Genomic DNA, 27,018 nt, shown 5'->3' with positions numbered 1-27,018 from the left:
ACACCAACACTTTATTTGTGTAAACTTTAATCTCCTTACAGTAGAAACTTACACAGTACAAGCCAAAAGTAGTATAACAATTTTACAGCAAAGCTTACCAGTAAAATGCAAAACTAATTTGTATCAATTTTTTTTAAAAAAAAACTGTGCACTTCCTCAAACTTAACTTTGTTCAGCACATTGTTTTGATTTATATATAAGGCATTAATTCTATAAGAATCATTTACTATATTCCAAAATCGCATGACCTAGGTGTAACACTCTATAGCCTGATACCATTTTTGTTCCTTTTGATATTTACAGATTTAATCTACCTGCGTTGACATGTAGCATACAAGCACTAAGAACAAATACAAGCTTTGCCAATAGTAGTTTCACATTGAAAAAGTTATATAGAGAAAAAAAAAAAGCTCAATTGCAATAGCTTGGTTCTGCTGCAACTATGACTATAATTTAAGAATAATTTGCCCCTTTGGCGCATTTTCTAGCTTCCAGTTGTATTTTCGTCTTTCAAAACGAAGAACTAAACCTGCTCTGAAATCTCCTCAAACTGGAAGTAGGTGCCATTTCCATCAGCTACCCAAAACTTACTTTCCTCCTCCCCAACCCCAGAACCTGTGTCTTAAATTGCTTTGAAAGTCAAACCTGCAATACGTGGCATAATTGAATTCATTCTAGCTACTATGTACAGAAATGGTTCAGGCAATTAAGTTAGTCCACCTTGTCATTAGTCAACAGGAAGTATAATTACTGTAGCTGTAAAGGAGGTATCTAGTGTTCCAGAATAAGTGAGTTTAATTATGGTGGGAGCTTCCTCAATTCTATTTACATGACAATTTCAGGCTCAATGTTAAATAACAAGTCATCATTTCCTCTTCGGACTTCAAGTAGTAGAGGTGATTCATTCATCACAGCCTCCTGCAGGTCACTGGAAGTCATCAAAGGACGCCCATTGACTTTAACAATAATATCTCCATCTTGGATCCCTCCTCTGCAAAGACAGAAGAAACAGACAATAAGTATGCCTTCTGTGTAGAGAAGAAGTACCAAAACTCACCACCTCTATGGCTGATGAAATGAATTTTTGTGTGTTTTAGTTTCCACTGAAGGGGAATTTCACCCTTCTGACTGGAACAGAATAAACTGTAGTACTGCTAAATGCAAAGTTAGTCTTGCAATATTTCATTGAGGATTTTCTTCTAAAACAGAAAACAGACCAACAGCTAAAGTAGTCTAGTTTTCTTTGTCTTCATCAAAACTACAACAGAGGAGAAATAGAAAAGACTTTTAGCCAAGACTTCCTCACTCCATCCATTTACAAGAATATGTTTTTATCTCTAGAGTATGTACGTCAGGCATTGGAAATTGAACACTATCAAAATTTCAAGAAAAGCAGTGGTGTACCAACTGAACAATAGGCAAATTATTTTTCTCTTGCTGTTCAAAGGTAGGCCACAATAGCCAATTTTATTGCCTTTGCATCTTTTTAATAATTCCTGAAATAATTTATAGAAATGCTATTTATTTTCCAGTTTTTCTGTAAAATAGTCTTTTCCTCTAAGATAAAGCATTGTCTCAGACAATAGTTCAGACAATACCTTATGTGAGTGCTATCCTGTTTCCTGTTTAAACTCAGTCCAAGTTTCTATTTATAAATATTCAACATACTTTTCCAACACAAATTGGGTTCATTAAATGTAGGGTGTTATTTAAATTTGCACACTGTTCAATACTGCCTGGTGTCATTTAGAATAGTTCTGATATCAGAATATTTCACTGCACTAGAATCTTAGCACAATTTTTTTTTTTTAAAAACCCACAGGCACTATTTTAAATTGTTTAAACAGAAATCAAGACTGCTATAATGATGTACTTGAATATGAATAGGAATACTACCTACTAATATCTATTTGGAAATTTGTTTATGGTGAAGAGAATAATGTGCTCTACATACCTATGAGAAGGTGAGTTCGGAACAACCTCGTGTACGTAAATTCCACTTCTGACATCAGGAAAATCAGCATTATTGTGTTTCAATTCTTCCACCAAGCTAAAAAGAACACAATTATATAGCACTTGATTCCACTACAAAAGCAGTAGCATTCAAAAATTCATATTTAATCTCAAATTTATTTATTCTCAAATGTTTGTGACTAAAAATGAATGTAGCACAGAAATAGTAGCACTGTGTCCTGTGCGCTACAGAGGCAAAAGACATTTCTGCCCTAAAGAGTTAACATGGGCGATGATGCAGAAATTTACTAATGTTTTTGCGTTTTTACATTTTACAAGATAGTCTTAATTCATAGAACAACACAGCTTTTGACAACATCAGTCATCATGTAGGAGATTAGAACTGTGAGTTTTCCAGGGAAACTTCATCTTCCTCAAATTTTCTCACATATAAAACAGGTTGTGCTTGCCTTTTTAAAGAAAGACGACAGGAACCAGCTGCAAAACAGAGGCACTAAAAACATCCTCTAATTTCTGAGATGACGACATTATTTCAGCTCTGTGTACTGTGTGGGTTAAAACCCACTTCCAGAAACAGAGAATTTTTAACTAATGATGGATTTCTCTGCTGTCAGTCATGAAAACCTGGGATCCCTCAGATTGAAAGGAAGCTCAAATGGCTGCACAGAGCTTCACTTTGTTTTATTTTTTATTAAGAAAGCTAACGTAATTACATGACTAAAGCAAACACATGGAAAGAAATAGCCTTTTCCTGAAAATAGGCCTGGAGACATCTTACACTGGTTCATTAGACACCTCAAAGCCAGTAAAATCTCACATTGTGTTCATGTCATAGTTACACAGAGAAACATTCTGAGTTCCTCTTTATTGGTGGCAGTCCAGTGGTGTTAATGCCATTCCACTGATTTGTTCCAGCTGAGGATCTGACACTTTGGGGAAGATTGCAAGAGTGTAACTCAATAAATAAAGATGGCTTTACTACAACCCCAGCTGGAAATTGTCTTGTTTAATTTTTTAGTCTACTGCCACTTTGGAAACGTGCCTACTGCTGAGAAAGAACAAAAGTGTAAGAACCCTCATTTGTAATCCCAGGATCTGTCTGGATAACAGCAAGACACAAAGCAGTATGAGAAAGAAAAGATTATTAAAAAAAAAAAAGAGGAAGGTGTCCATATCCTGCTTTTGTTAACATGTAAGCATGAAGCTTTAGTTTTGAACTTTAGCAACTACTTTCTTCCCAATTTGTGGTTAGACATAAAATCTCACTTCATATAGCCTCTACTGGCACTGAAAAAAACATCACCAAACCCTCAGGCAGCTAATCTGCTACTGGCACTCCGAGTCACCTGAATGCAGCAGCTTGTTTAAATAACACCTAAAACCTGGTGTCACTGCAGACATCCTTGTCAAGAACAAAAGGAAGTATTCAGGCCCTCCCTAATTTCCCTCAGCTTCCAATAGGTCATTCACAATTCTCAGTATTTAGAGGCAGTGCTTTTTCAAGTCTGAGAACACACATTTCACCAATACAATTAAAATGTTAACAGCCTTCTGAGAAGCTAACTGTGTAATCCACATACTTCTGGATTCTCTGGAGATTTATAGCAAAAGCTGAATGGCAAAGTTCTGAACCACAACACATCTTGCCACACATGCTATGCATAGTCATACAGATTACCTTTCCAAGATACTTACGCAGGTGTTATTGTCAGCATTCGGATGCCAATGAAACGCTTCTTGCTATCTGAAAATAACATAAATATTGAAGAAATTCGGACAAATACTGCAAAAATAACTATTTTTCCCCCAAAGTACTTGTCAATTAAAACAGGAAGTATCAAATCTAAAAATGAGTCGTACACATCTATACCGAGGTCATTTTTCTTTCGCTTAACCTTGGTATATGGAATGAATCCTGCTCTCTGCCAGCAAGTATGAGAGAAACTCATTTATGCTTTGTAAGAGTTTTCCTTCAGGAAATTCAGGAAGAATTCAGTGATTTAGTATCATACGACTTCAGTAAATAGAAGATTTTATAACCAGCTACCATTTCATCTGAAACTGGTCAAAACAATTTAATCATACAGTATCCTCATTAAAATTGTAGAAATGGGATTTAAAGAAAGGGAAATTTCCACCTTTCAGAGAAAAGACAGCCTTATAAAGATGCAGCTGAAAGGCTCACAGTGAATTTTACTCCAAAGAATGAAAAGTAAGTTTAAAAAATAACAAAACAACAGTATAGACCTTACCCAGGACTCTACAGAATTTTAAATCATCCAAATTCACTCCTTCAGGAACAGCACCAAACTCCTGTAGTTGCCTTTTAGCAGTCATGATATTGCACAGCTGTTTTGTGAACAAATGCAGTCTGATGACTTCCTGAAGTGAGTACTTCAGTAGTTAGTTATATCCGGTATGAAACATTATTTCCCCTTACTTGTTCCAGCATAACTACTCCACAATTTCTTTGAGCTTCCCTATATTCTCATGTGAGGAAAAAGATTGAAGAGGAGATGTAGAGCCTCCTCTAACTCTTATTCTTTCCAAGAAAAATAGTCCCAAGTAAAAGAATTAGTCCTAAATTTTAAGCATGTCCAATATTCCCATTAATGTCAGTGAAAATGCTGAGTACTAAAACAGGGAATTTACGACACTCTGGACAGTCATATCTGTAACCGTCATCTCTGCTTTTCCCTGAAATATTCTGTCTCTCTTGTATTCTCTTGTACTAGTGAAACTAATGAGATCACAATCAGCTATAGCAGAAGCATCATGACGATGTCCTATTACTCAAAACTGAAGTCTCATAAGCTTTGGGCACAGCCATGAACTAGCACACTCATAGTGCTTCACAGGTCTACACAGGGTATACAAATCTTTAAATGTTCACTTTAAGAAAACAAAAACAGAACAAAACCTAAAAATGGTAACTCCAATACCTGAAAAATACCCCACCCCCCCACCCCACTCCTTTTTGCAATGTGGACAGTTAAATGATGAAATTGTGAGATTGTCTTCCTTAGACTGCAGTCAACCACATAGATGACAAATTCTCTCGGGACAGTTTACTGTCTGCATTAAACACTTTGCTGTCAGTCATTGCCTGTGCAATGCAGAATACAAACAATAAGCTATGGGTTATTTAAGCTGCAGAATCTAGATTCCTCCCGTTCCCAATCACTGTCATTTTGTAAACCAGAAAGCTTCAGGTAAGAAAAGTAAAGAAAGTTTCAAGCCTTTTGTTTTGCCCATGTCCATCCAATTTAAGCCAAGTCAAAAGTCTTACGCTAAGTTTTCATGAACAAGTAGAATTGACTGTTTTTTGTTGTTGTCTTTTTTTTTTTTTTTTAAGAAATATGAACAGAGACTGAATGGGCATAGACAACCAGTTATACTATCTTATCATCCCAAGGGGCCTTGTGATGGGTCAGGATTGAGTCATACAGGCAAAACAATATGTGGCACCTGGAACTACCTGCCAAATATTATATTTCCTCTGCAAATAAAAAGACTCAAAACCTGTCATTTTGGCAATTTGTGCAATCACGAGGCAGAAGAAAAAAATAATTGAGAGAACTGGAATAAAGGGAGGTCATACATTTAATAAGCACATCAACCAGGGTGAAGTCCCAGCAGAGGTTAAAAGAAGGTTAATATATTACAACAGTCAGGTTGAACAATTGTGAAATCCCTGCAGCTTAAAGTTTTAGTAGAGCATGGCAGAGGGAGAGATTCAAATCACATTTAGTTTTTGTGAACACCTGGTCAGCTTGAACACTGATTCCAGTGGTACAAAGTCAAGTAAACCAGCCTCAGCCATCAGCTTAAAATTAAATCTGTTTTGTGTTAATAGAAAGTGACAAGCAGCTGACACCAAGTATCTAGATGCAGTTCATTATTTAAGGAGCTTTCTGTTGCACAGTAAGGAAAGTATTTATTTTACTGTTAAGCTGTTTTTAATTGATGCTTCTAACAATATACATATATTGTATATATATATACAATCTATATAGATTGTATATAGATACACAAACCAGCTAGATGAACAGAGGCTGAAGACAGAAGTGTTTATAAACTAGCAAAAAGAACCAATGAATTTAAATTAAGGAGTCAGTCACCCAGACTCTTCATGGACATGAACATCTGTCACATGAGCATCCCCACTGCAGTTAATATCAGTGGGGCCAGGATGTCACCAAGATCTGAGTGATGGAACGAAACCTGCACTCTTTATTCAAATGGCAAACAATTCCTACTTCTCCACTCGCTCCTTTTACACTTAGATCATCTTGCAGGTTGCATGAGCAGTCCTGAAAGCATTTACAGAAGATATTCCACCGTCAAAAAGAAATCAGGAAAAATAACTCCAATCTATAATGCTGAATTATGTGCAGTGTATCTTCAATATAAACTGTATAGCTTAATTTATTCAATAGCAAGAAATTCCTATTGGTTACTAGCAAAAGGCACTGAAGTAAAAAAGAAAAAGTGAATGCCAAAATATACAGACTGATTTCCACACGTAAAAACACAACACACAGATGATTAAAATTGAGACACAGATGGAAACACTTAATTTCATGCACCAGTTTAGGAATTCTTAACTATAGAAGTAGGTTGACATTGTGACTTAAATTCAAAATTAGCAAAGTTTCAGACCTTTCAAGCAGTAAGCATAATCTGTACAAAGCACGGTAATTTTTTGGTCAAAAATACATTAGAAATTATTTTGTATCAACCATACAATACATTAGGTAACAAAGAATGTTTAGATAATTCATTCAAATGCCATTCTCTTCTACTTCCCCCGTGCCCCGTACTTAGGTAGATTATATATTTGTATATTTCCAGGTATATAATGGATGAGACTTCAAGAATTTATGCTTTCTACATGAAACTGGCAGTTAATTGATCAACTGAGATTTAAAAGACTCAAATCAGACTTATTTAATAATAATACCCTGAGTATCTCCTATAAGCCAAAGTGAATCTGGAAAGAGATGTTTCCTCTGGGAATTTTATCATCGTCAGGCAATATGATATTTACAGCAAGATGGTAATACCCTTAAACTTATTTCTATGACCTAATTGTACCATAAGGGTGGATCCCACTGAAGCTACTGAAATGTAACTGGAGCAAAATAAAGCATGATAAAAACATCCCAAAAATTCTACTTACATAAATTCTTTATGACAAGAAATAATGTCTATAAAACAAAAATTAAAACTCTTACCAAATGCCTAAAAAATGCAGACTAAATGTCAGACATTATGACAATATCTGCTAGAAGTTCTCCTCCTCTATGCATCAAGGGCTTTAAATGACTACTCTTCTAACTGAAGTGAAAGTACAGGGTTCTTCAATAAGTAAAAAATAAAAAAAAAAATAAAAAATTGCCTGTGCCAAGAGCCTATGCCAAGCAGTGGAACTTGATGATGCTAAGAGTCAGTGTGAATCATTTTCTTTTGATTACAGGGTAAAGAGAAGGATCAAAAATCATGAGTGTCACATGCCACCTAAACTTAAATCCTTCACTATTTTTTTTTAGGGTTCCATAGGCAGTACCATCTCTAGGTCCTCTAGCTGGGCCTAGCAGGTACACCACTTCGCAGAAGTAAAGGTGCCTGAGGGTGCCTAAGGAAACTAGAGGGCTTGTTTCAGTGGTGGCATATCCAGCCTTCACCTTCCAGCCACAGTGACCAAGAACCCACTGGCAGGTGGTAGGCTTTCAGCCTCTATAGCCTGCAGGGTACACCATCACCCTGCCTTGTCTTGGAGCGAGCAGTTTGGTTCTGCAGGGCAGCATCACCAACAATACAGGCTGCTTCTCTCAGAAGGCAACAGAAATGGAACAGTTGGTAAACTGAGTAAAGAAACAATTTTTTGACTTGTTGACTGAAGTAAAATTATGTCAGCTATCTTGAAATGCACTTTTCAGTACATGATTAGTAACTATTTTCATCAATTTTTTCCAAATCAACAAGGCAAAGCAACCTGATTTGGGGAAAGTAGCAAAGCTTGAATGAAGGAAACCCAGTCAGAACAGTGATGGTCTCAAATATATAGGCAGATGCATAACTTTGAAGTCTCTAAGGGAAGTTTCTGAATTAAAAGTGTCTGACGGAACACTGAGCGGACAATGGTGTAGGAAAGCAATTCTGGTATCAGAAACTGGATGAACTGAGGAGGAGGAGATTAAAATCAAAAAGATTCAAGAAAAGCAGCAGCCAGCAGTTATTAAGAAAGATGAGTAGGGTGTGGACAGATAAGTTGGCAAACAAGGGAAAAGGTTTGGCCTGGATGAAGCATTGCTAGATCAACGTTGGCTGTGTAGCACATACTATGACACCTACTAGTACAGTGTTACACACGAGGCACATATGAAAAGCCCAGAGCACTGTAGTCGCTGATATATTTAGAAGTATATGTTCTTTGGTTCTGAGATTTTTTTTTTCCTCTCCTGTGAATCCCCATAGAACCCACATAGTTCTTTAGGAATTAGCACGTAGTTGTTCTTCCCCATGGGTCTGAGGATCTATCACAATATTCAGTTACATAGCACATAGATGACCAGGGCAAAAGAAAGATCAACAACAGATAACGTGCACACCACAAACCATTGTTGGATAAATGTTTTATGAGTTTGCTCCTTATTGTCCACAGTACATCTTAATCTCCTTTTCGCTTGGACAATATGTGAAAGAGGAGGAGAACACCCGTTAAGTCACCATCTGGTCTCAAGGTCATTTGAGACTGTCATGACTCATTTGTGACCACAGAGGTCCTTTTCCCCACATTAACACAAGTAATATCTACTCTTTGGGGCTGTTAATAATAAAGCAACACTCCCTCTTCTATGAGGAAGTCTTCTATTTTCAAGTCCAAGGTGTTCTATACGGTAAAATAATGCTACTTCTTTCAGCAGTAGGATCCCAGACCTGTGCCTTTTCGCATTTCACCCAGACTTCAGGTTAGAGTAATAATTGGAAGATAACAACATCACTGTATCTTGCAGACCTTACCTTTATTTTGTTTGTCAAGTGACTCTGTAAGGAACTGAGTGATGCGGTCTGATGGAATAGCAAAGGAAATTCCAGCTGTAACCTTCAAGGTGTTAATTCCGATCACTTCACCATCCTGTTGGGAGACAGCACTCAATTAATGTGCTCCTAAGTGACAGGATTCAGCTCACAACCTAGCCTTTCATTTTAAAGTCTGGTGTAAGTAATTGTAGAGTGTTGTAATCACTCAAGAAATAAACATTACTTCTAAGGGAGGATCTGGGCTCTGATTCACAATCCCTCTCACATTTATCTGTGATGGCCAGAGAGATTACAGTACAGATTGTTCATCCAAGGTACATCCAACCACTCATCAAGATTTCCTCTCTGCCAAGCAGGCAGCGGAGTCAGAATTCACTGATCTACAAAATCAGAACTGGTTTTAAGTAATCTATTTTAAAAGCAGTTGTGTAGATTGAACAAGTCCCATCTTTGCCTTGTACCCCAGGTTTCAGAGCATGAAAGAAAATAACTGCTCCTACCAGAACCTATTTTCCTCATTGCTGTGTAAAATTTCCTGTACACTACAGGGGAATGTTTCTTGAAGATGTATGAACTGAAACTCAATTTGCGTTGCTTGTATTAGCTTCAGGTTATCTGCCCACCATTAGCCTGAATGGCTGGAAGCTGGTGTAGTCTCTGAACCTTTTCAAAGAAATATTCTTCCACTTATTTCAAACACTTTCTTAAAAAGAGAAGTCACCTGGACTTACCAGATTAACTAGAGGTCCTCCAGAGTTGCCATACTGTAAAAATGACATAAGGGAACAATAAATTTGTGCTTCACTGTAGGAAATGAAGATTGCATTTCAAGTAGTATTTTGTTTGTAAGCAATTGAAAGAGAGCAAGACATTTCTTAAGCAGCATTGAAGGATGCAATACTGATCACAGAAGATTACAAGTAGGTTTTACCCTACCTGCTCACATCTCTTATGATTTTTTTTTCCCTTTTCAGTAAATGGCATTAAGCTAGGAGCAGTAACTTAAAATAGTTCTGCCTTAAATTTACAGAAGAATCACTAAATCACTAATTAAAATGGGTATTTTGATTATTCTAAATACTGCTAGAACAAGGTTTTGAAACAAGTAATTGCTGGTTAAAGTTATATTTAATTGAGGTACATTCAGCATATGCACAGTTTTTAAGTAGTTTTATTCATCAGTTTGGTTTGTGGCACTGTCAATCTCTCATTTTCCACTGGGGAGAACACAGTGCTTTGGAAGTTTAATCACCTATGAGGTAGGTTCTACATAAGGACTGATTTAATAGCCACAGAGATGCACTCCCCTCTAGGGAGAGCATATAGCAGCTCTGAGCAATCTGAAATTACCTAATACCTAATGTCCTTCAAAGGAAACATCCAACAGGACTACAGGAAGTGGGAGTTGGAGAATTTCCTTGTCCATCTTCATGTTGGCTCAACAAGTGTGCTTTTGAGCAAGGCCAGACTTTTCAAGTAGGTCTACTGAACAGCCAAAAGCAGCAACTTACCACTCAAAATAAACAAAAGCTAAGTGATGCATGACAGCAACATGAGCCACATAAACTGTTTACACTTAGATAGCACTGAACAAACCTTATAGATTCTCAGAACAGTAAAACAGACATTAAAGTTTTAAAATAAGCTTCAAAGTTCACGTTTAAACAAAGATCAGTTTCTTACAATGTACCTTGTCAGTGATCAGAGGTTACATGCTTGGTTTGTTTTACGTCTCACTGACACAAAAGAATTGAGACTGATTTTTCAGCCTTGCTCAGCCTACCATCTTTGATCCACTTGTCCTCTGCTTGAAGGATCTGCTTAGTGAAAGAACTTTAGCACAAGCGATATAGCTCCATTTAGGAGCTTACGGCCCTGTTTTCTCCTGCTCCATGTTCCTGCTGTCCTAGCATTTCTCAGAAGGCAGCTGCATGCACATTCCTACAGTAACGTCTTGGCTAAGCCACAGGAATGCTCTGAGTAGACCAGCACTCAAACTCCTCCCATTCTCAGGAGAAAACTAGCGCACTAGCTAAGTACACAGCATCCCTATGCCAGGGACTATCTTCATGTTCTGTGGTCTCTGATGGCAACTTACACATGTTGTCATTTTTCTTACCTACTCTACTATCAGTATTCCATTTGCTCTAGTATTATCTGATGCACTGTTATCCTTGTGTAAACTTGTCCACTAGCTTTTGAGTGCAGTGAATGCCTAAGTATATGCACAGAAGCAGTCTGATCTTGAGGAATGTGCACAGGCGTGAAGTCAAGAATCCCATGTTCTAATTTTGCCTCTGCCACCAATTCAGTGTGTGCTTCTAAGTAAACCATTTTGCATAAGTTTTCCTGTCTTCTTTTAACAACTGAAAAAACTAATTCCAATTACATGTCTTAGGTCTTTGTACGATTCGGAAGCTGATGGTCCTTTCTCAAAAAGTTCAGTTTTATGTCATATCTTAGCACAAAAGTGTAGTTACCCTTGTTTTTTCATAAAGTTTCTCTCAACAGCTCTGTGAGAATATGTATTTGTCAGGAGCTTTGCATGTGTAAATGAGTCATAATGCTTAGTGTTTATGTGAAATTTGGTATCGAGGTCCAGCAAATAAATGCTGAAAGTATTTTTCTTTTAATGTATAACAGATTTAAGCTGTAAAATTTCAGGCCATTTCCTACCTCAGATATGCGTGCAGTGCTCTTTTTAGAATCACTACAAGTTATACACACACCCAAGGACTTTGCTGAAGCACTCTGGATCTCTCCAAGCTGAAGATCTGAAGAGGTATTATTTTCATGTTTTTCTATACAACAGGCAACACTAGGGGGCTTTAACTCTGTACAGTATTTCAAAGTTTAACTTCTTTTACATCTAGACTCTTATTTGAATTATGTGATGCTCAAAGGGAAAACAAAACATGAAAACACCCTCCCTCCCCCCTAGCCTCCTTAAAGAAAAACAACAGGAAAAAACCTTTTTCTTAAGTTCTTACCTTGGTGTTCTCATATTAAATTCAAGCAGATGCTATCAACTTGACTGCTCCATCTGGTTCTAATGGATGGAGATGAAAGAAACTTTGGCTCTATTCTACAGTATGCTGGGCCAGACCAGCTGAACAAGCACAGAGAGAAATGTGTTGATTTACTGTGGGTCTATATAATCATGTCTTACTGCACAAGATCTACAGAATGAGACGGGTCTGTCATATGTAACATCTTCATGGACAAACTCAGAGAGGTCCTTTTTATTTAACATCCCTTTTATGACGTTAATGCCTGAGTGCAACTAACAGACAGTGTGTAGTCTTATAAAAATAAGTGCCTATCACTGATTTCAAACACAGGGTTCATTTGGTGGATTTATCTGTTAAATAGGCAGGGATTTCAAAGTCCCAGGACTGTGAAGCTCAGTTTCTCTTGTACCTAGTACTTACATTGATAATAGCATCTGTCTGAATGTAATCCATATCAGAGTCCCGCAAGCCAAGTTCTTTGCCATCTCGCTGAGCAGTGCTGACAATACCTGTTGTCACAGTGTTCTGTAAGGCAAAAGGGCTTCCAATTGCCACCACAAATTCTCCTGGTCTCAGATCAGCAGAATGCCCCAGTAACAATACTGGCAATTTTTTCTTAAATAAAACACAGAAAGAAAGAAACAGCCATTAGTTTATATTGATAGTAACTTGCTTAGAAAGATAAAAAACTAGCAGGAACTTAGGAACACATACTTTCCATGACATTAATGTAACTCACTAGCACATGCCCAAAACTTACATCAGATACCATTAGTATACTGCAGGGCATTACTGCCTTAAACTGTCTTCAGAAACAAACTGCTAGCAGCAGTAATTCCAGAAAAAATGTTAACAAGATTCTGAACCAGATTTCCCCATTTTCCAGCAGATTGTTCCCTCCTCCTCCTGGAAACAGCTTATAAACCAGCTAGAGATCAGCCTGCCACTCCCCCTACATTACCTGCCAGGGCACGTACTGGCTCTAAGCTAGAATGATTAACTAAGACGTTCTGTGTCTTCAGGTAAAGACAGGAGAATATGGCCACATACTAGCTGAGCTATATTCCAACCTCCCTCCCCTTTTTATTTAAGCATTTTCTAGTACAAAAGACAAAGTAATTTAATTCTAAGAGAGGAATTTTTTTCCAGCCCAAGAGAAACTGTTTGTTCAGTACATTGTCTCCATACAAGGAATCCCTAAAGTATATATTCCAGTCAATATGTCTGCACTAAATGAAATTGAGATAAAGTTACCAAATGAATTCATCCAGGTCTTTATGCTACTCACCTTAGGGTGAATCTTTATTGTTGCAATGTCAGATTTCTTGTCAATGTCTCTGATGGTTGCTTCATAGGTGTCTCCATTCTGTAGCTGCACTTTCAACTGTTGTCTCCCTGATATAGCGTTGGTACTTGACACCACGTGGGCATTGGTCACAATTAAACCAGAATCAGACATAATAAACCCTGATCCACTGGAAAGTGGGACATTTCGACCGAAGAGAGGGTGCCTATACAAGAAGCAATTAATTGTAACTCAAAAGGGAAACATAACTTAGAGATGATTACATCAGAAATCATTTACCACCTTTTAGCGAATAACAAAGCATTTGATCACCGATGTTATAACCCTTACCAAAACAAACAACAACCCCACAAAAAACACATTGATAGAGAAAGCATCTCTTGCAGACTGATTGCAGTCAGCCAGGGAGATAGAAACTGAGCTTTTTGGATGCCTGGCATGGTCCTTTTCCTTTAGTTTCCAATTCCACCTTTATAGGTTTCTTTGCAGAGAGGCTAGGTGACAAAAATGGAAGGAGGAGTAGCCCATCTGACCCACTAATTGCTGCTTCCATATGGGAAGAAAATGACAAAAGAAATAGTAAGGCTGACAAATGGACTGATCCTCTAATGGGAAAAAGCTGACCAAGGACAAAGAGGAACCTTGCGGCTGGACAGAGAAGCAAAGGAAGAGGTGACGTCTCAGGGAATCATGAAGCACAAGTGGAGAAAGGCAGGAAAAAATATGTCTGGAGACTGAAAGGACTGGGAATGCAAAAGACAAAAGAAATGAAAAACACTAACAATGGGTAAGATTTGGTGGAGAATGATGTTTGTTGCAATATAGACAGTTAAGACTTTATAAACTGTTTAGAGTACTATGACTTTTCTCTGTGAACAATTGACGTTATGACCTTAAATTTGTTAGGGGAACAGAAAATGCTGCAGAAGATGAGAAAAGGTCCACAAATCCTTCCTTCTTCCAAGATGTGCTCCGTATTAGGAAATTGTTTGAAAGTTCTGGGCTATTCAGCATTAAAGAACTGGAGTCAATCCCAGGCAGAAGGCAGTGCTACAATTAGCACCCAGCAGGCTGCTGGACAAACATTTACTTATAGGGAAAGAACAAACAATCTTTACTACATATAGAATGCAAAGATCTTAAACATATTCAATTGTAATGTTCTCTCATAAGACCAATAGGACTATGTGCATAAAGCAAGGTCTCAGAAAGCCTGATTATCTTGATTTTGCATAATAAGAAAGCCTGTAAAAATATCTCCTGGGTAGAGAGATATTCAGGTAATGGAACATCTATAATATTTGCAGTAACTTGTTCTGACAGCTGGTTGGCTTGAATACTCAACATCAAACCTGGCTCCTCAGCTTCGGTAATACTGACTATCAGTATGTCTTGTTCAGCAAATTTAGAACATTTTTCCCTATCAGAAATCATTCATGTGTTTAGATAGGTTAGAGATGGTCAACAAGGCTCTTAATGTTCTCCCTGACAAAATAAAACCAGCTGACATTATGTCTCACTGAAAGTGGAATAAACAACAAGGTGCTATGTTTTTTCAGCTTATTTTTGGACTTGTTTTTTTAAACTCTGAAGATATTAAACATAATCTAATAAGCAACACATCTTAGTTAAGGCTGAAGAGACATCCAAAGATGAAATAGACTTATTTTTTATGTAAAGTACTTTAAAGACTCTAAAACCAATATAGTAGATCTACTAAACAGGAGCAAAACACATAACTTGGGAATTGTGTTATTCATGTGATACCTCAATTTCACAATCTTTGTATCTTCCTTCTCTGAATAAACGAGTCTGCTGTAATGTTTCAGATTATTTTGTGAATGTCAAGAACTCAAAAATTACCACACCATTCAACTTGGTTGCAAACAGAGGAAAAAGAAAATATTTAGACCTTCATTAAACTATGCAATTACAACTCAAAGACTTCAAAGCATTACCTGAGGAAAAGTTCAATGTGCACAACTGCAGGTGCAATCTTTTCCACCACATCCGCTATGAAGTTGAATTTATATCTTGGGCTGCTGGACTGTAGGTGACCTATACTAGCAGAAAGAATTGGATATGTTAATAGGACAACACCCTTTTTACTAAGTAGGTGAGATGAGGGAGAGGCTCTACATTCTAATTTCTAAATGACATCAAATTATCAGAAGCAATGCTTTGTGCCACCATGATTTGCTCTAAGTTCAGCTCATGCCGAAGAATGACCTCACAGTAGGTCTTGTACTCCAAGTCAACACCTGGTCTTCAGGAGTACTAGATTTGCCTATTTCTAGATGACATAACATAGTAATGGGTACAGATAAAGTCTTTAAAAGGAAAGGGGGCATGGGGCATCACCCAAAAAGGAAAGATACACAGAAAAGAAAGAGAGAAGTTTGATAAAGAGATCCCGTGCATTTTGGTATGCTGCATAGTTCTTAGTTTAAAGGTCACTTTCACCAATCCATATCTACAGATGTATTACTGACCATTAAACCTTTGTATTCAAGTTGTTTACGAGTTACAAGATTACAGCACCATGGAGTCTATTTCCAAAAAAAAAAAAAAAGTCTTCACTGATCTACCTGATTCTTTGAATTAATTCATAAGATACTAGGTAACAGAGAGCTAGCTGTAATAGTTTACATAGTCTTTCAGATGGCTTTCACAATAAAGTGTTAAAGGACCTACAAAGTCAGAAAGTGAGAGACTTTACATTACCACAATATCTAGACAATATCTTGAAGCAAAGACAGGAACTTTGGAACTGACACACCACCAGTATGAAGGAAGAAAGTATTAAAGAAACCAGATCAAGACAATTAGGCATTTCTCCATAGAAGTCCATGAGTTCTTTTTCCTGTTACTGGACATGGGATTTACTTTTGAGGGTAAAGAAACCATGCTTACATTTACAAGCTAAATTTATATGGTATGGTATAAACAGACGGAACAACTTGGCAGGAGCAGATTCAGCCTATTATTTCTATGTACATTCTCACGCACTCTGAAAAATCCTTCCAACCAATTGAATATACTTCTTTCAGTATTTGGTTTGAAAGAAACACTGCAAACAGGAATAGCAGAGGTCAGACACATGTAAGCACAATACACTTATTTATTTTGCTTTCTGGGGCACTGAAGATTGATCTTACCTTCAGCTCACAAGCAGCTTGCCAGACTACGCAGTATATCCTTTGAAGTCTACTAACATGACTTTAAATGGTTGCATACACAGCAGTGTACACTGACAGGATATAGTATTATCATCACATTTATTATAATAGAAATGGCTACACATCTATGAAAATCAGTTGGCAGGACCCTCAGCTGATGAGCTATCAGAAAAGTGGGGGGTAAAGCATTGTGAATGCAGGCTTTTTTCAGTTGGTGTACATCAGTAAAGCTCTATGCGAGTCAGGGCAACTACATCGCTTTGTGTCTATTGAGTGCTGAACTGTTCCACCCGTGCCAAATTGTCACAGCACTGCACTCGGCCAAAAGCAGAGGAGGAAGCCTGCCAAAGAACTCAGCTTCACACCACTGCTGACCCACCACCACGCAATCATCACGGGTGGCTGTGGCTTTCCAGGTACAATTTGGGGTAAGCAGAAAGATAAAATCTGAATGAGACAGTGGATTAATGTAAATATTGAAAGACTGGAAGAAAACATGCAGTAAAAAAGAGAAGAGACTGTAAAACTGAAGCAAATCTTCTCTTCTTTCCACACCATACTGAAACCATTTCTGTCTGAGCAAAGTCCAGAACCTTGGTGCTGGGGTGAGAAAACATGAACACTCAGACCTGAAGGTGAATCCAAACCTGTCTTCCTTGGAGGAAGGGGAAATTTCAAACAAAGGAGGATCAAGAATAACAGACATACAAACTTTGAAGGAAAAGTCTAGCTGAAGATCTCCTGGCCTGATGAAAGATGAACTGTTCGTATTAGTTTCTGGTGGGGGCTAAATACTGCTGAAAACTAACTTACAATCTTGAGATGCTTGCATAGAAACTGACTTTTCTTGAATCATCTTCTGCAAGCTGGGAGTGACAAGAAGCTTTAGCCACATTAGATGGCATCCAAGGAAGCTCAAACTGTGGACCAGGAAGAAGTAACTGGCAACTAATACTTGGTCTCAGATGTACAGACTGATTTAAGGGAACTAAAGTGTTGGTTATTATTAAGAAATAACAGTGCATTGCACAGTTGTTAAACCACTGCTTTTCATCAGAAGTTCTCAATCTGCTTTAAAAGGCAGGTATTGCAGCCTGAGAAGCAGAAGATGGAATGAATGTACAGTGTTGCCTAAGCTGTATAAAGTCATCCTCAAAGAAGTGTCACAGCTGGAGTAATAGAAACAGGGTTTTATGTCAGACCTTCAATCTATCCTTTAATTTGCATTAGCTGGTAAGGACTAGCTACTGTTCTTACTAAAACATAAAACTAATCACATCTTTTTCCTTCCTCCCCCCCGCCAGACATTCTTGCTGTCTCTCAGTTTCATGCAGCTCTCAGACCTCTGCTGGACTGAGAATGTAAAAGCTCCACTTTTACAGCAGCTTCAGGTTTTTTGACCTATTGACCTAATGAGATTTGCTGCATATTTTTTTTAAAGGCCTCTTAATAGCATCCATTCTTTTCCATGTTATTACTGCATGTTCAAGATCATCTCACAGCAGCCAAAGCTAATTTATCATGGCAGAAAGGCATAATATGATGCAATTAACTCTCTGTAGAACAGCCAAGACACGAAAAGTGTTGTGAGCAGGTTGTACCTGAAGCAAAAACAAACTTACATTGTCAAAGTCTTTAGCTCTCTGCATCTTTCTTAATCAAAATAGCTAGATTTTTTTCCAATCCATACCCACAAATCAACCAGGTTCAGCAGATCTGAAATCTCATCCTACCATTTAAATCAAGTGATTAAATCTTGATAAGCTTTCAGGCACCTCTAACGGAGAACTCAAATTCCAGACTTGGGTATAAGTGTATGAACTGAAGTTAAAGATGTTCAGTCTACTCTGTTAAATTTGATCTTGCGTTTCCAGTTCTGTGGGCTCCAACTACTATAGATTTACATCCAATTGGCTAAAGCTAAGCAACCGTCAGGTAAGAGCCCATTATTATCAGCTAAAGACTTGGATAGTAGCATTATCTACAGCATATGAGTTCATTTAATAGCTTTATATCTATTTTCTTGCGGACGCAATAGACCCCCTCCAATCACATTAGCACTGATGTAAATCAGGAACAACCTCAACAAATTTGTGGAGTTAACTAGTATGAAAAGAACTGGAAAAAAATTTAGTAGAAATAAATTGTCATTATCTCACTGAAGACAATAAAGCTTGAACTGTTTACAGTTGCAGAAGACTGAAGGTTTCTGAATATCTGCCAACTTAGTCCCTGTGGAATCAAACCAAATTGTATTCAACGCCTTCTTAAAGACAATACATTTTATCAAAATCCACAAATTTAAATTCATTAGGAATTTGTGAGCCTGGGAAACTCATTCTTTTGATGCTGTTCCGCCATTACCCTTCTAAAACCAGCTTCAGAAAGGATCTGTATGTTCAGCAAAATTATTATGTCTAAGGGAGGACTGCAACCTGGCAGATCTGATCACCAGAGATAAACACTGTCCCTACTGCACTTTCATGGAAAGAAATGAAAGACAAATAAAAGATTATAATGTCTCTGCTTAAAAAACAGAAACATCTGCTGGAAACATAGGTTCATGGGCAGCTTTTCTGATGAATTCAGCATTAAGATCAAGTTGCATAGCTGTTCACTGACCATAAAGCCTTGGTGGGTTTAATGCCACTTTATGGTTCAGGCAACTTGCTTATACAGTGGATGTCTACCGTGCACAGATGAAAACAATTTGGTGACCCAACACCAAAGTGGCTTTCTTGTGCAGTACAGCAGTCACAACAGCCAGACAGAGAAAGATTGACACATGCCTTCCAGCACAGACACCTAACCACCTCACTGACTTCAGAAGCTTGTTATTCCTCCTTCTCAAGTGACTCTCTTAAGGAGATGCAACGAGAACATCTCTTTCCTGTCAGATATCTTTTATGAAAACAGTGAAGTGCTACACTCTGAATATACACCAAACATTGTACTATGTTCATCCTCACCTGCAGGAATTCAAACCAAACTCAGACATAAAGAAAACAATCAGCAAAGGAATGTGACTAGAGTTTATTTCCAGCTAATGCCCTGCAATGCATTTCCCTAAATACAGCTGGAGGAAGGTGTAAAGCTTTGATGACAATAATACCATTAGGAGACCTCAGTATCTCTTACTGAGCCAGTTTTTCAGAAATACAAGTAATGATGTCCTCAGTTATTCCTCTGTATCTTCAAGGTTACACTCTTGCACGCTCCAAATGCCCTAGGCAGAACGGTGTGCAATGACCCTGCTCAAATTTTAACTGTATTTTCAAGTGTTTCTTTTCAGGAATGAAACTTCTAGACTCCTCGCTTGCAAAGATTTGACTGACATGGCTAATGTTTTATATCATGACTGCTTTCTGACAGTGACTTCAGTTATGACTTCAATTCACAATGCAGAGGGCAGACTTTCTCAGGCAGAACCCTGCAAAAGATCAGTATTAAGGCCAATGGGTCTTGTTTCCTGGAATTTATTGAATTTATTTCCTCAAAGGTTTTCTAATTTTTTTTTCCTTGTTGCACTGATGAAACAACACCTTTATTTTTCAAACAATTTTTTTTTCCTTTGCTTCTGCATCCTAGGAGAGAAAACCCAAATCGTTTGACATATGACCTGCCTTCCAAGAAACCATTAGCAAAATAACATTGCAGAGAATTATTAACTGTACCGAGAATGTTGTATTGAGAGCTGATAAACAGCCCTCTGTGCAAGAAAAAAAAATCTGACATAATTTGGCAGTAAATTGCAGTTGACCTCATGAATACTTTGGGTGAGGAGTTTGACCCTTTAATAGATTGATATGTGACATTAAAACTTCAATTTGCTACAGCAGTAAACAGAGCTCTGTAAGAATGGGTCTTTGACTACAGAGGTTGTCTTCCACAAATGTTTATGCCATTACTTACGCACTAGCCTGTACTGCTTTGTCTTTGTGACAGAACGTAACAAAAGGCAGGTAAAAGCTAGCTGTTTCAGAAAGCTACCATATCATAAGGTACCTTGTGTTGAACAAGGAAAAAGCAAACACACAACTATATGTAGTAAATAGTTTAAATATGTCCATAAGTTCTGCATACAATTCCCATTGGTGTCTTCAATACGTCCATGGGTTTGCTCAGATGCATAAGGCTGATTGCATGAATAGCCATTTCAGCACACAGGCAGACTGAAGAAAACCCATAACAGAGTTCCTGCATCTCCATGCAGTGCCCACAACCTTGCAGTTCCCTGTATCTAAAACTTTCAATGTAGCAAGGTGTTCTTCAAGCTAATACAGGTCCTTAATAAGGAAAAAATCATTTTAAGGCTTGTCAGCTTTGGAAATATCACTTGCTTTGTCATTCTAGACACCTCCCTCCCTTTCTGTACCTACTACTCCTTTTTTCATGCGCTCATTCACCAGACTTCTCTCACTATGAAACAAGGGCTGAATTTTCTTAGCCTAACTTGGTTTATCACAGCCAGAATCTAACTTAGCATCAAAGTAAGCAACTGAAAATGGACACAAGCGGAAGTTTCAAGAACTGCTCTCCAAGTCATTGCATGTTCCGAAAACAACCTAAGTCATGCTATGTAAGGCTACCATTATCTAAGATTGTTTTAATGTATGTATGGTTAAGTAAAATTGGATTTACTTTGTAACTAGTTTAGGTCTCCAACCTCTGAGTCATCTGAGGCCAGATTTCTTTCATGAACAGGGAAAACAGAGAAACTCAACAGCAATTTTAAACTGTCGATTTTCTTCTAAAGCCTCTCATTACAGCCATTGCACGTTATTGTTTAAAAAAAAAAAAAAAAAAAACATAATTGAGTTCTATTCCTGGCTCAACCACCAACTCAGTTTGACCTTGGGCAAGACACTTGGTTTCTTTGAGCTTCAGTTTGTGCAGCTGAAGAATTGAATAAAAAAAATTAAAACTTCACAGAGAACCAGATGCTTCATCTAAGCTGTGGTTTACTGGTACAAAAAAATAAAGCCAAAATAAAGTGAACACTAAAATAGTTGCTTGGAAAAAAAAATGTTACCTCTACCTTACTGCTCTGAATTCCTAAGCCTATTAAACAGTAGACTCAGGAGGATTCCTTAAAGAAAATGTCATGTATACCAAGCCCCAAGCACTCTGTAAGCCTAAGATGCAGGCTAGCTCACCCATTTTGGTTAAACATTCTTGTTATTTTGAGTGGATCAGTTCCAACCAAATATTAGGAGTACTAAAGCTAACGGATGCTTATGAGAAAATGAACAGACAAACAGCAATTTATGATCGCTAAACACTGGAGAGACTGATTATCGCAGCTCCAGCTAGCATTGGAGCAGTTTTTGGCTCTGACAAGCCAAGAAGTAACTTCAGGAATACCATTTTACCCCCTCCCTCTTTCTGCCTCCGTTTACTTTCTCAGAAAAGTGGGATATATGAAAGCCCTCCTATTCACATGAAGGTTTTAAAAGGCCAACAACAGTTGCCCTTTTCCCTCTGACTCCTCCCAATAATTTTTAGCAGGCTTGCAATCTACAAATAAACAGAATGGTTGGTGGTTCACCTGACATAATGGATGCACTAATACATGATTTAAAACCCCACTATGCATATGACTTTTCTTTCCAGGAATGGTATTAGAAAGCTAGTAGAAGCACACCCTTAAAATAACATACAAGGAAGTATGGAAAAAGAAACTAGCAATGTTAGCCCTTCCATAAAGTGACCAATTTTAGTAACAAAAAACAAAACAGAACTCCAACATAGGTGATTACTAAGCTTTCTGATGTTATAGCCTGAAGTTACCGCTGATTATTACAATATCCTAGGTCAAGCAAAGACCTTAGTATGTTATTGCAAAACAGAAGACTGCTTGATATCGTGAGCGTCGTCATTTTAAACCATAAGGAAGGTTTAGAGGCATCCTTTCCCCTTTAAACTCCACAAGACTCTAGCTATAAGACTTCTTGTGAGAAGAAAGTAAAAGAGACTTTCATAAGACTATGTTTAGATGTTTCATATACTACCTGGTGCTTTTTTTGCACTGTCTGAGCTACACTACTTTAGCAGGCACTTTCTTGCCAGGGTACCTGTCAGGTGAATCAAACTAACCTCTGATAACATCCCCAGGGACAGTCCCAGAGCAGAGGCATTTCCAGCTCTGCACCCTGTGCAGGACATGGCACCATGGTTTTGCAGCACAGCCCACGCAGGCGATGCCATTAGCAAGCATCAATAACGAAATAAACGTGATGCCAACAGTATTGGAGCAAGCTTGTAGCACTGCCCGGAGAGCGTGCCTTGCACCCTGGCTTGAAAAGGGGCGACCGACCTAAGAGCCTAACGCCTGTGCTCACTGCCATGCGACAAACCACGCTCGCCTCATGCTCAGCAGCATTCACAGCACTGAGGTGCCTGTGGCCATGCTACCCCAGGGTGGCCTTCCCAATCCTCTAAGCCCACCCAGAGGACAAAGGAAGGGGATTTGTGCCGTTCAGAGAGGACTTGAGCCCCCCACCAACCCCTGCCCCACACCACAGCGAATGCTGACAGCAGGATGAGCTGCCTTGCCCCTGGGGAGCCTCGAAGCCCTCCAGAAGCCCCCAGCCCCTCATTACGGCCTGTCAAGCAGCACTCCCCACACCACCCACCCCAGGCAGACCCCGCCATGCTCCTACCCGATTCACAGGCTCCCTTCTGGACCTGGGCGACAGCGGGCAGGCCGTGCTGCAGCGCCTTGCGGCTCACCGCCTTCAGCTGGCAGACGTTGTCGTAGGTGCGGCCGTCGCTGCCACACACCTGGGCGCTGAGCTTGCACTGGCAGACCCCCTTAGCGAAGCGCTTGCCCATGGGGTAGCGGCAGTCCAGGCTGTCCCCGCAGGGGGGATCCTCCTTGCGGCCGCACGAGTCCCCCTCGCCCGCGGCGCAGATGAGGCAGCAGTTGCAGCGGTCGGGGACGTATCCGCTGGGGCAGCTGGGGCTCGGGCACTTGGAGACATCGCAGCGGGTCGGGCACTTGGCTCGGGCCGCCGGGAGCTCGGCGGAGCCTCGGCTGCAGCCGAGGGAGAGCAGGAGTAAGGGGCTGAGCAGCGACACCCGCATCCTCGGCGGTGAAGGGGTGCGAGCCCGCCCGGCCCGAGGGGAAGGAAAAAGGAGGAGGAGGAGAGGGGAAAAAAGTGCAATCGCGGTGCAGCGAGGGAAGGGAAAGTCGGGCTTGGTGCACACACGGGTGGGAAAGTCCTGACTTCCCCGAGGAGAAGCGAAAAGCGGCAGATGGAGAGGAGGAGGAGGAGGCTGCGGGATGAAGAAGACCAGCTCCGTCCGTTCGAGGCGCGGCGCCCAGCTGCTCCCCGGCACTAGCTGGCAGCGCTGAGGCGCCCAGCCATGGCCAAGCCGCCGCGCAAGGTGGCCGGGGGAGGCAGTGAGGACACACAGGAGCGAGAGGAGCAAGGGGGGTTTTATGGGGGATGTGCCCCGGGCCGCCGCCGCCTCCAGCGGCAGTCGCTGTAGCTCGGTGACCGCCAGGCCCCACCCCGGCCGGGGAGGGACGGCTCCCGGCGGACGGGCGGAGCGGGGAAAGCCTGCTCCCTGCAGCCGGGCCTATGCCGCCCTCCTGCTGGGAAATCACCGGCCAAAAGAGGGGAAAAGGGTGAGGGGGAGCCCGGCTGCAGCGAGCCACACTGCGGCAGGAGGTCGAGAGAAAGCGAGTGTCCGTTTGTGTGAGAGTACACGTGAGGTTGTGCTCTCTGGAGAGCAGGGGGTAGAAAGCCAGCCATTTTGTCTCCCCTCACGCTCGACGTTAACGCTGGCAGCGTTAATAAGAACTTGTACCCACCACCACAAAAGAATGATTGGGGTTTGGCCCCTGCCTTGATGGCAAACACAGTGGTAGTTGGATGTGAATCCCCTTTTGCATCTGGGAGGGACACGGCTAGACGTGCCGCCTGATGATCACTTGTATGGCATGATGGCAAGTTGTACGGGATACCTTCCCCCAGCGAAGGGCATCCGTGGGGCTCTCTGTTGTAACTTACTTCAACAGAAGATTTGCTAGCTTCTGTATAATGTAATATTAACTAGAAGTATTGCCGAAGTCCTAATCCTTGGGTGATTGTTTTCTTTTTTAAGCTATCCTTTACTACAAAGTGTTCAGCATCATTCTCATTTGGAAGAGTATCTGCCAAGCTCTATTAACTAGCCACTGACAGAGTCTTCATAATGCGCAGAGTAAAACTTACTGATGTGCACCATCCTTACCAACAAAACATGTGCTTTCAGGTAGCTACTAGTTGCAGCTTTCAAATTACTTAATTTAGCTATGGCTCCCAGAAACCTTACCCTAACTTAAGCAGAAAAACTTCCAACATAACTCATCTGAAGACCATAATGAACATGATAAGCAAGCCCTACTCACTGGGCGTGACACACACTTCACTTCTGGCTGCAGTTCACTCTTCATGTTGGGGATACAGCTTGCTGAACCCTGCAAGGCAGTGCCTTGGACTTTCTCCTGATGGGATCCCATGAACCAGCTGTAAGTTGGCAATGGATGACTACAGTTTACTGACCAGCTGCATCTGTCTATAGGGTCATACCGATGGAGAAATGCTGTTGCTGTCTTCTAATTAAGAACCTTGAATGCAGTAGGCAGACTCTAGAATCTCCAGCCACAGTTAGTGTTTTGTTCTTTCCTGTGTTATACAGACAGAAGTGGTTCAAGACTGGATTCTCCAGACAGCTGCAGTCCCACTTACAAGAAAAAAAAGTTAAATGTGATAGCTAAAGACATTAAGTGCCTTGTGATAAGAAAACTCTTAGAATCATAGAATAGAATCATAGAATATCCTGAGTTGGAAGGGACCCATAAGGACCATCAAGCCCAACTCCTGGCACCACACAGGTCTACCCAAGAATTCAGACCATAGGACTAAGTGCACAGTCCAAACACTTCTTAAACTCCATCAGGCTTGGTGCTGTGACTACGACCCTGGGGAGCCTGTTCTAATGTGCGACAACCCCCTCAGTGAAGAACCTCTTCTTGATATCCAGCCTGAACCTCTCCTGTCGCAGCTTGACACCATTTCCCTCAGGTTCTATCACTGGTCTGTGAAGAGAATAGATCAGCACCTGCCCCTCCACTCCCCCTCATGAGGAAGCTGTAGGCCGCGATGAGGCCTCCCCTCAGCCTCCTCTTCTCCAGGCTGAACGGGCCCAGTGACCTCAGCCGCTCCTCATACATCTTTCCCTCTAGACCCTTCACCATCTTGGTAGCCCTCCTCTGGACACTTTCCAGCAGTTTCATGTCCTTTTTATACTGTGGTGCCCAGAACTGCACACAGTACTCGAGGTGAGGCCGCACCAGTGCAGAGTAGAGCGGAAAAACTGTAAAGCTTTGTTGTAGAACACATCTTGTCATTTTTCTTTTGAAAAGGTAAGATTTACTTTTTCTTATAAAGTAGTACATAAAATATGAAAAATGTCTATGTTTTGATACAGACTTGCCCTTTAAGGAGACAGGAGACTCATAAAATGAAAAGTGTTAGGTCTGAAACATAGATCAGAAGGAAACAAGGGCTCTGTGTGTAAGTAACATGAATATTTTCATTATTTATGATGACAGTTACAAGGAAGAGGCTGGGGAAAATGTTTCAAATTACAAATAGCAGTCTGTGAGCTATTGCTGTTAGGCTATGGTTACCTCTTTTTTTTTTTTTTACCTCTTTGGTTACCTCTTTCTGTAGTCATTTTTGGAGACTTCAGACAACATATAGGATATAAAGGACAAATACAGACAGAGAAATAGAGTAACCTCAGCTGAAGTGCTTGCGATCTAGGATGAGTGTAAGGACTTTCACAGAATCTTCCATAAATGGCGTATTGGTTTGCATCTTATTAACTTAGAATGAAGAGAAATCCGAAAGGTATTTTCTCTTGCCTGTTGTCATAGCCAAAATAAAACAGATGCAGTTTCTTAGAGAAGCTTCTACTGATAAGGCTAAGCATTAGTTATATTCTGAGGGGTATGTGTTAGGCTCCTGTTTATTATAGGAGACAAAACAAGAACAGTAAGGGATATTTAAGTCTCTGCAACTACTTTTTTTTTCTTCTTTCAAAAATTATTATTCTCCCTCAAAAAGAGTGACACAGAGAGCGAGGCTAGGAAAAAATAAATAATAATAAAAATATATTATGTCCAGTATTGGGTGCTTTTCTTTGGAAAAGTGAGTAAGAGGTTTCATGGCTCAGTACTACTTGTTGAATGCCTTTCACTTGAATTTTAATTCATGCAAAAAATCAAAAGTGGTATTAAAACCTATTCAAATGATAACTCATTCAGTAAGAGTTCTCCATCAGTTGGAAAAATGACTGTTTCATGGGTTCTGAATCACTTCCGTCTGGTGAAAATGATGCTTACTGCATAGCTGGAAGGGAGGTGCCTCAAGACAAATCCAAAGCAATGAAGGAAACGTTAGTGATGACTCAGTGGATCCTCTCCCTTAAGGGCCAAATTGTGGTT

General features: G+C 39.9%; 1 protein-coding gene across 1 annotated transcript; it reads right to left on the bottom strand.

Moving 5' to 3' along the window:
• Nucleotides 1-24,030, bottom strand: HTRA3 (HtrA serine peptidase 3). Its single transcript, XM_040555674.1, has 9 exons — nt 23,180-24,030; nt 15,297-15,396; nt 13,321-13,543; nt 12,453-12,647; nt 9,753-9,785; nt 9,001-9,115; nt 3,670-3,718; nt 1,955-2,050; nt 1-991 (listed from the first exon to the last, which is right to left on the bottom strand). Exons 1-9 carry the CDS (start codon nt 23,601-23,603, stop codon nt 826-828), a joined length of 1,401 nt encoding a protein of 466 aa, XP_040411608.1. The 5' UTR covers nt 23,604-24,030; the 3' UTR covers nt 1-825.
• Between the last annotated feature and the right edge of the window lie 2,988 nt (nt 24,031-27,018).

This window comes from Cygnus olor, chromosome 4 (genome assembly GCF_009769625.2).
Source record: "Cygnus olor isolate bCygOlo1 chromosome 4, bCygOlo1.pri.v2, whole genome shotgun sequence".
NCBI classification, from domain to species: domain Eukaryota; kingdom Metazoa; phylum Chordata; class Aves; order Anseriformes; family Anatidae; genus Cygnus; species Cygnus olor.
This window is presented reverse-complemented; position numbering and strand designations above follow the sequence as displayed.

Bases quoted from the DNA above. Each gene is read 5' to 3' on its own strand.
- HTRA3 (XM_040555674.1), bottom strand. From the start codon at position 23,603: ATGCGGGTGTCGCTGCTCAGCCCCTTACTCCTGCTCTCCCTCGGCTGC. The intron at 15,397-23,179 runs GTAGGAGCATGG...CTGCTAGTATAG, and splicing joins GAAGGGAGCCTGTGAATCGG to GTCACCTACAGTCCAGCAGC. The intron at 12,648-13,320 runs GTGAGTAGCATA...GTTTTATTTAAG, and splicing joins CAATAAAGATTCACCCTAAG to AAAAAATTGCCAGTATTGTT.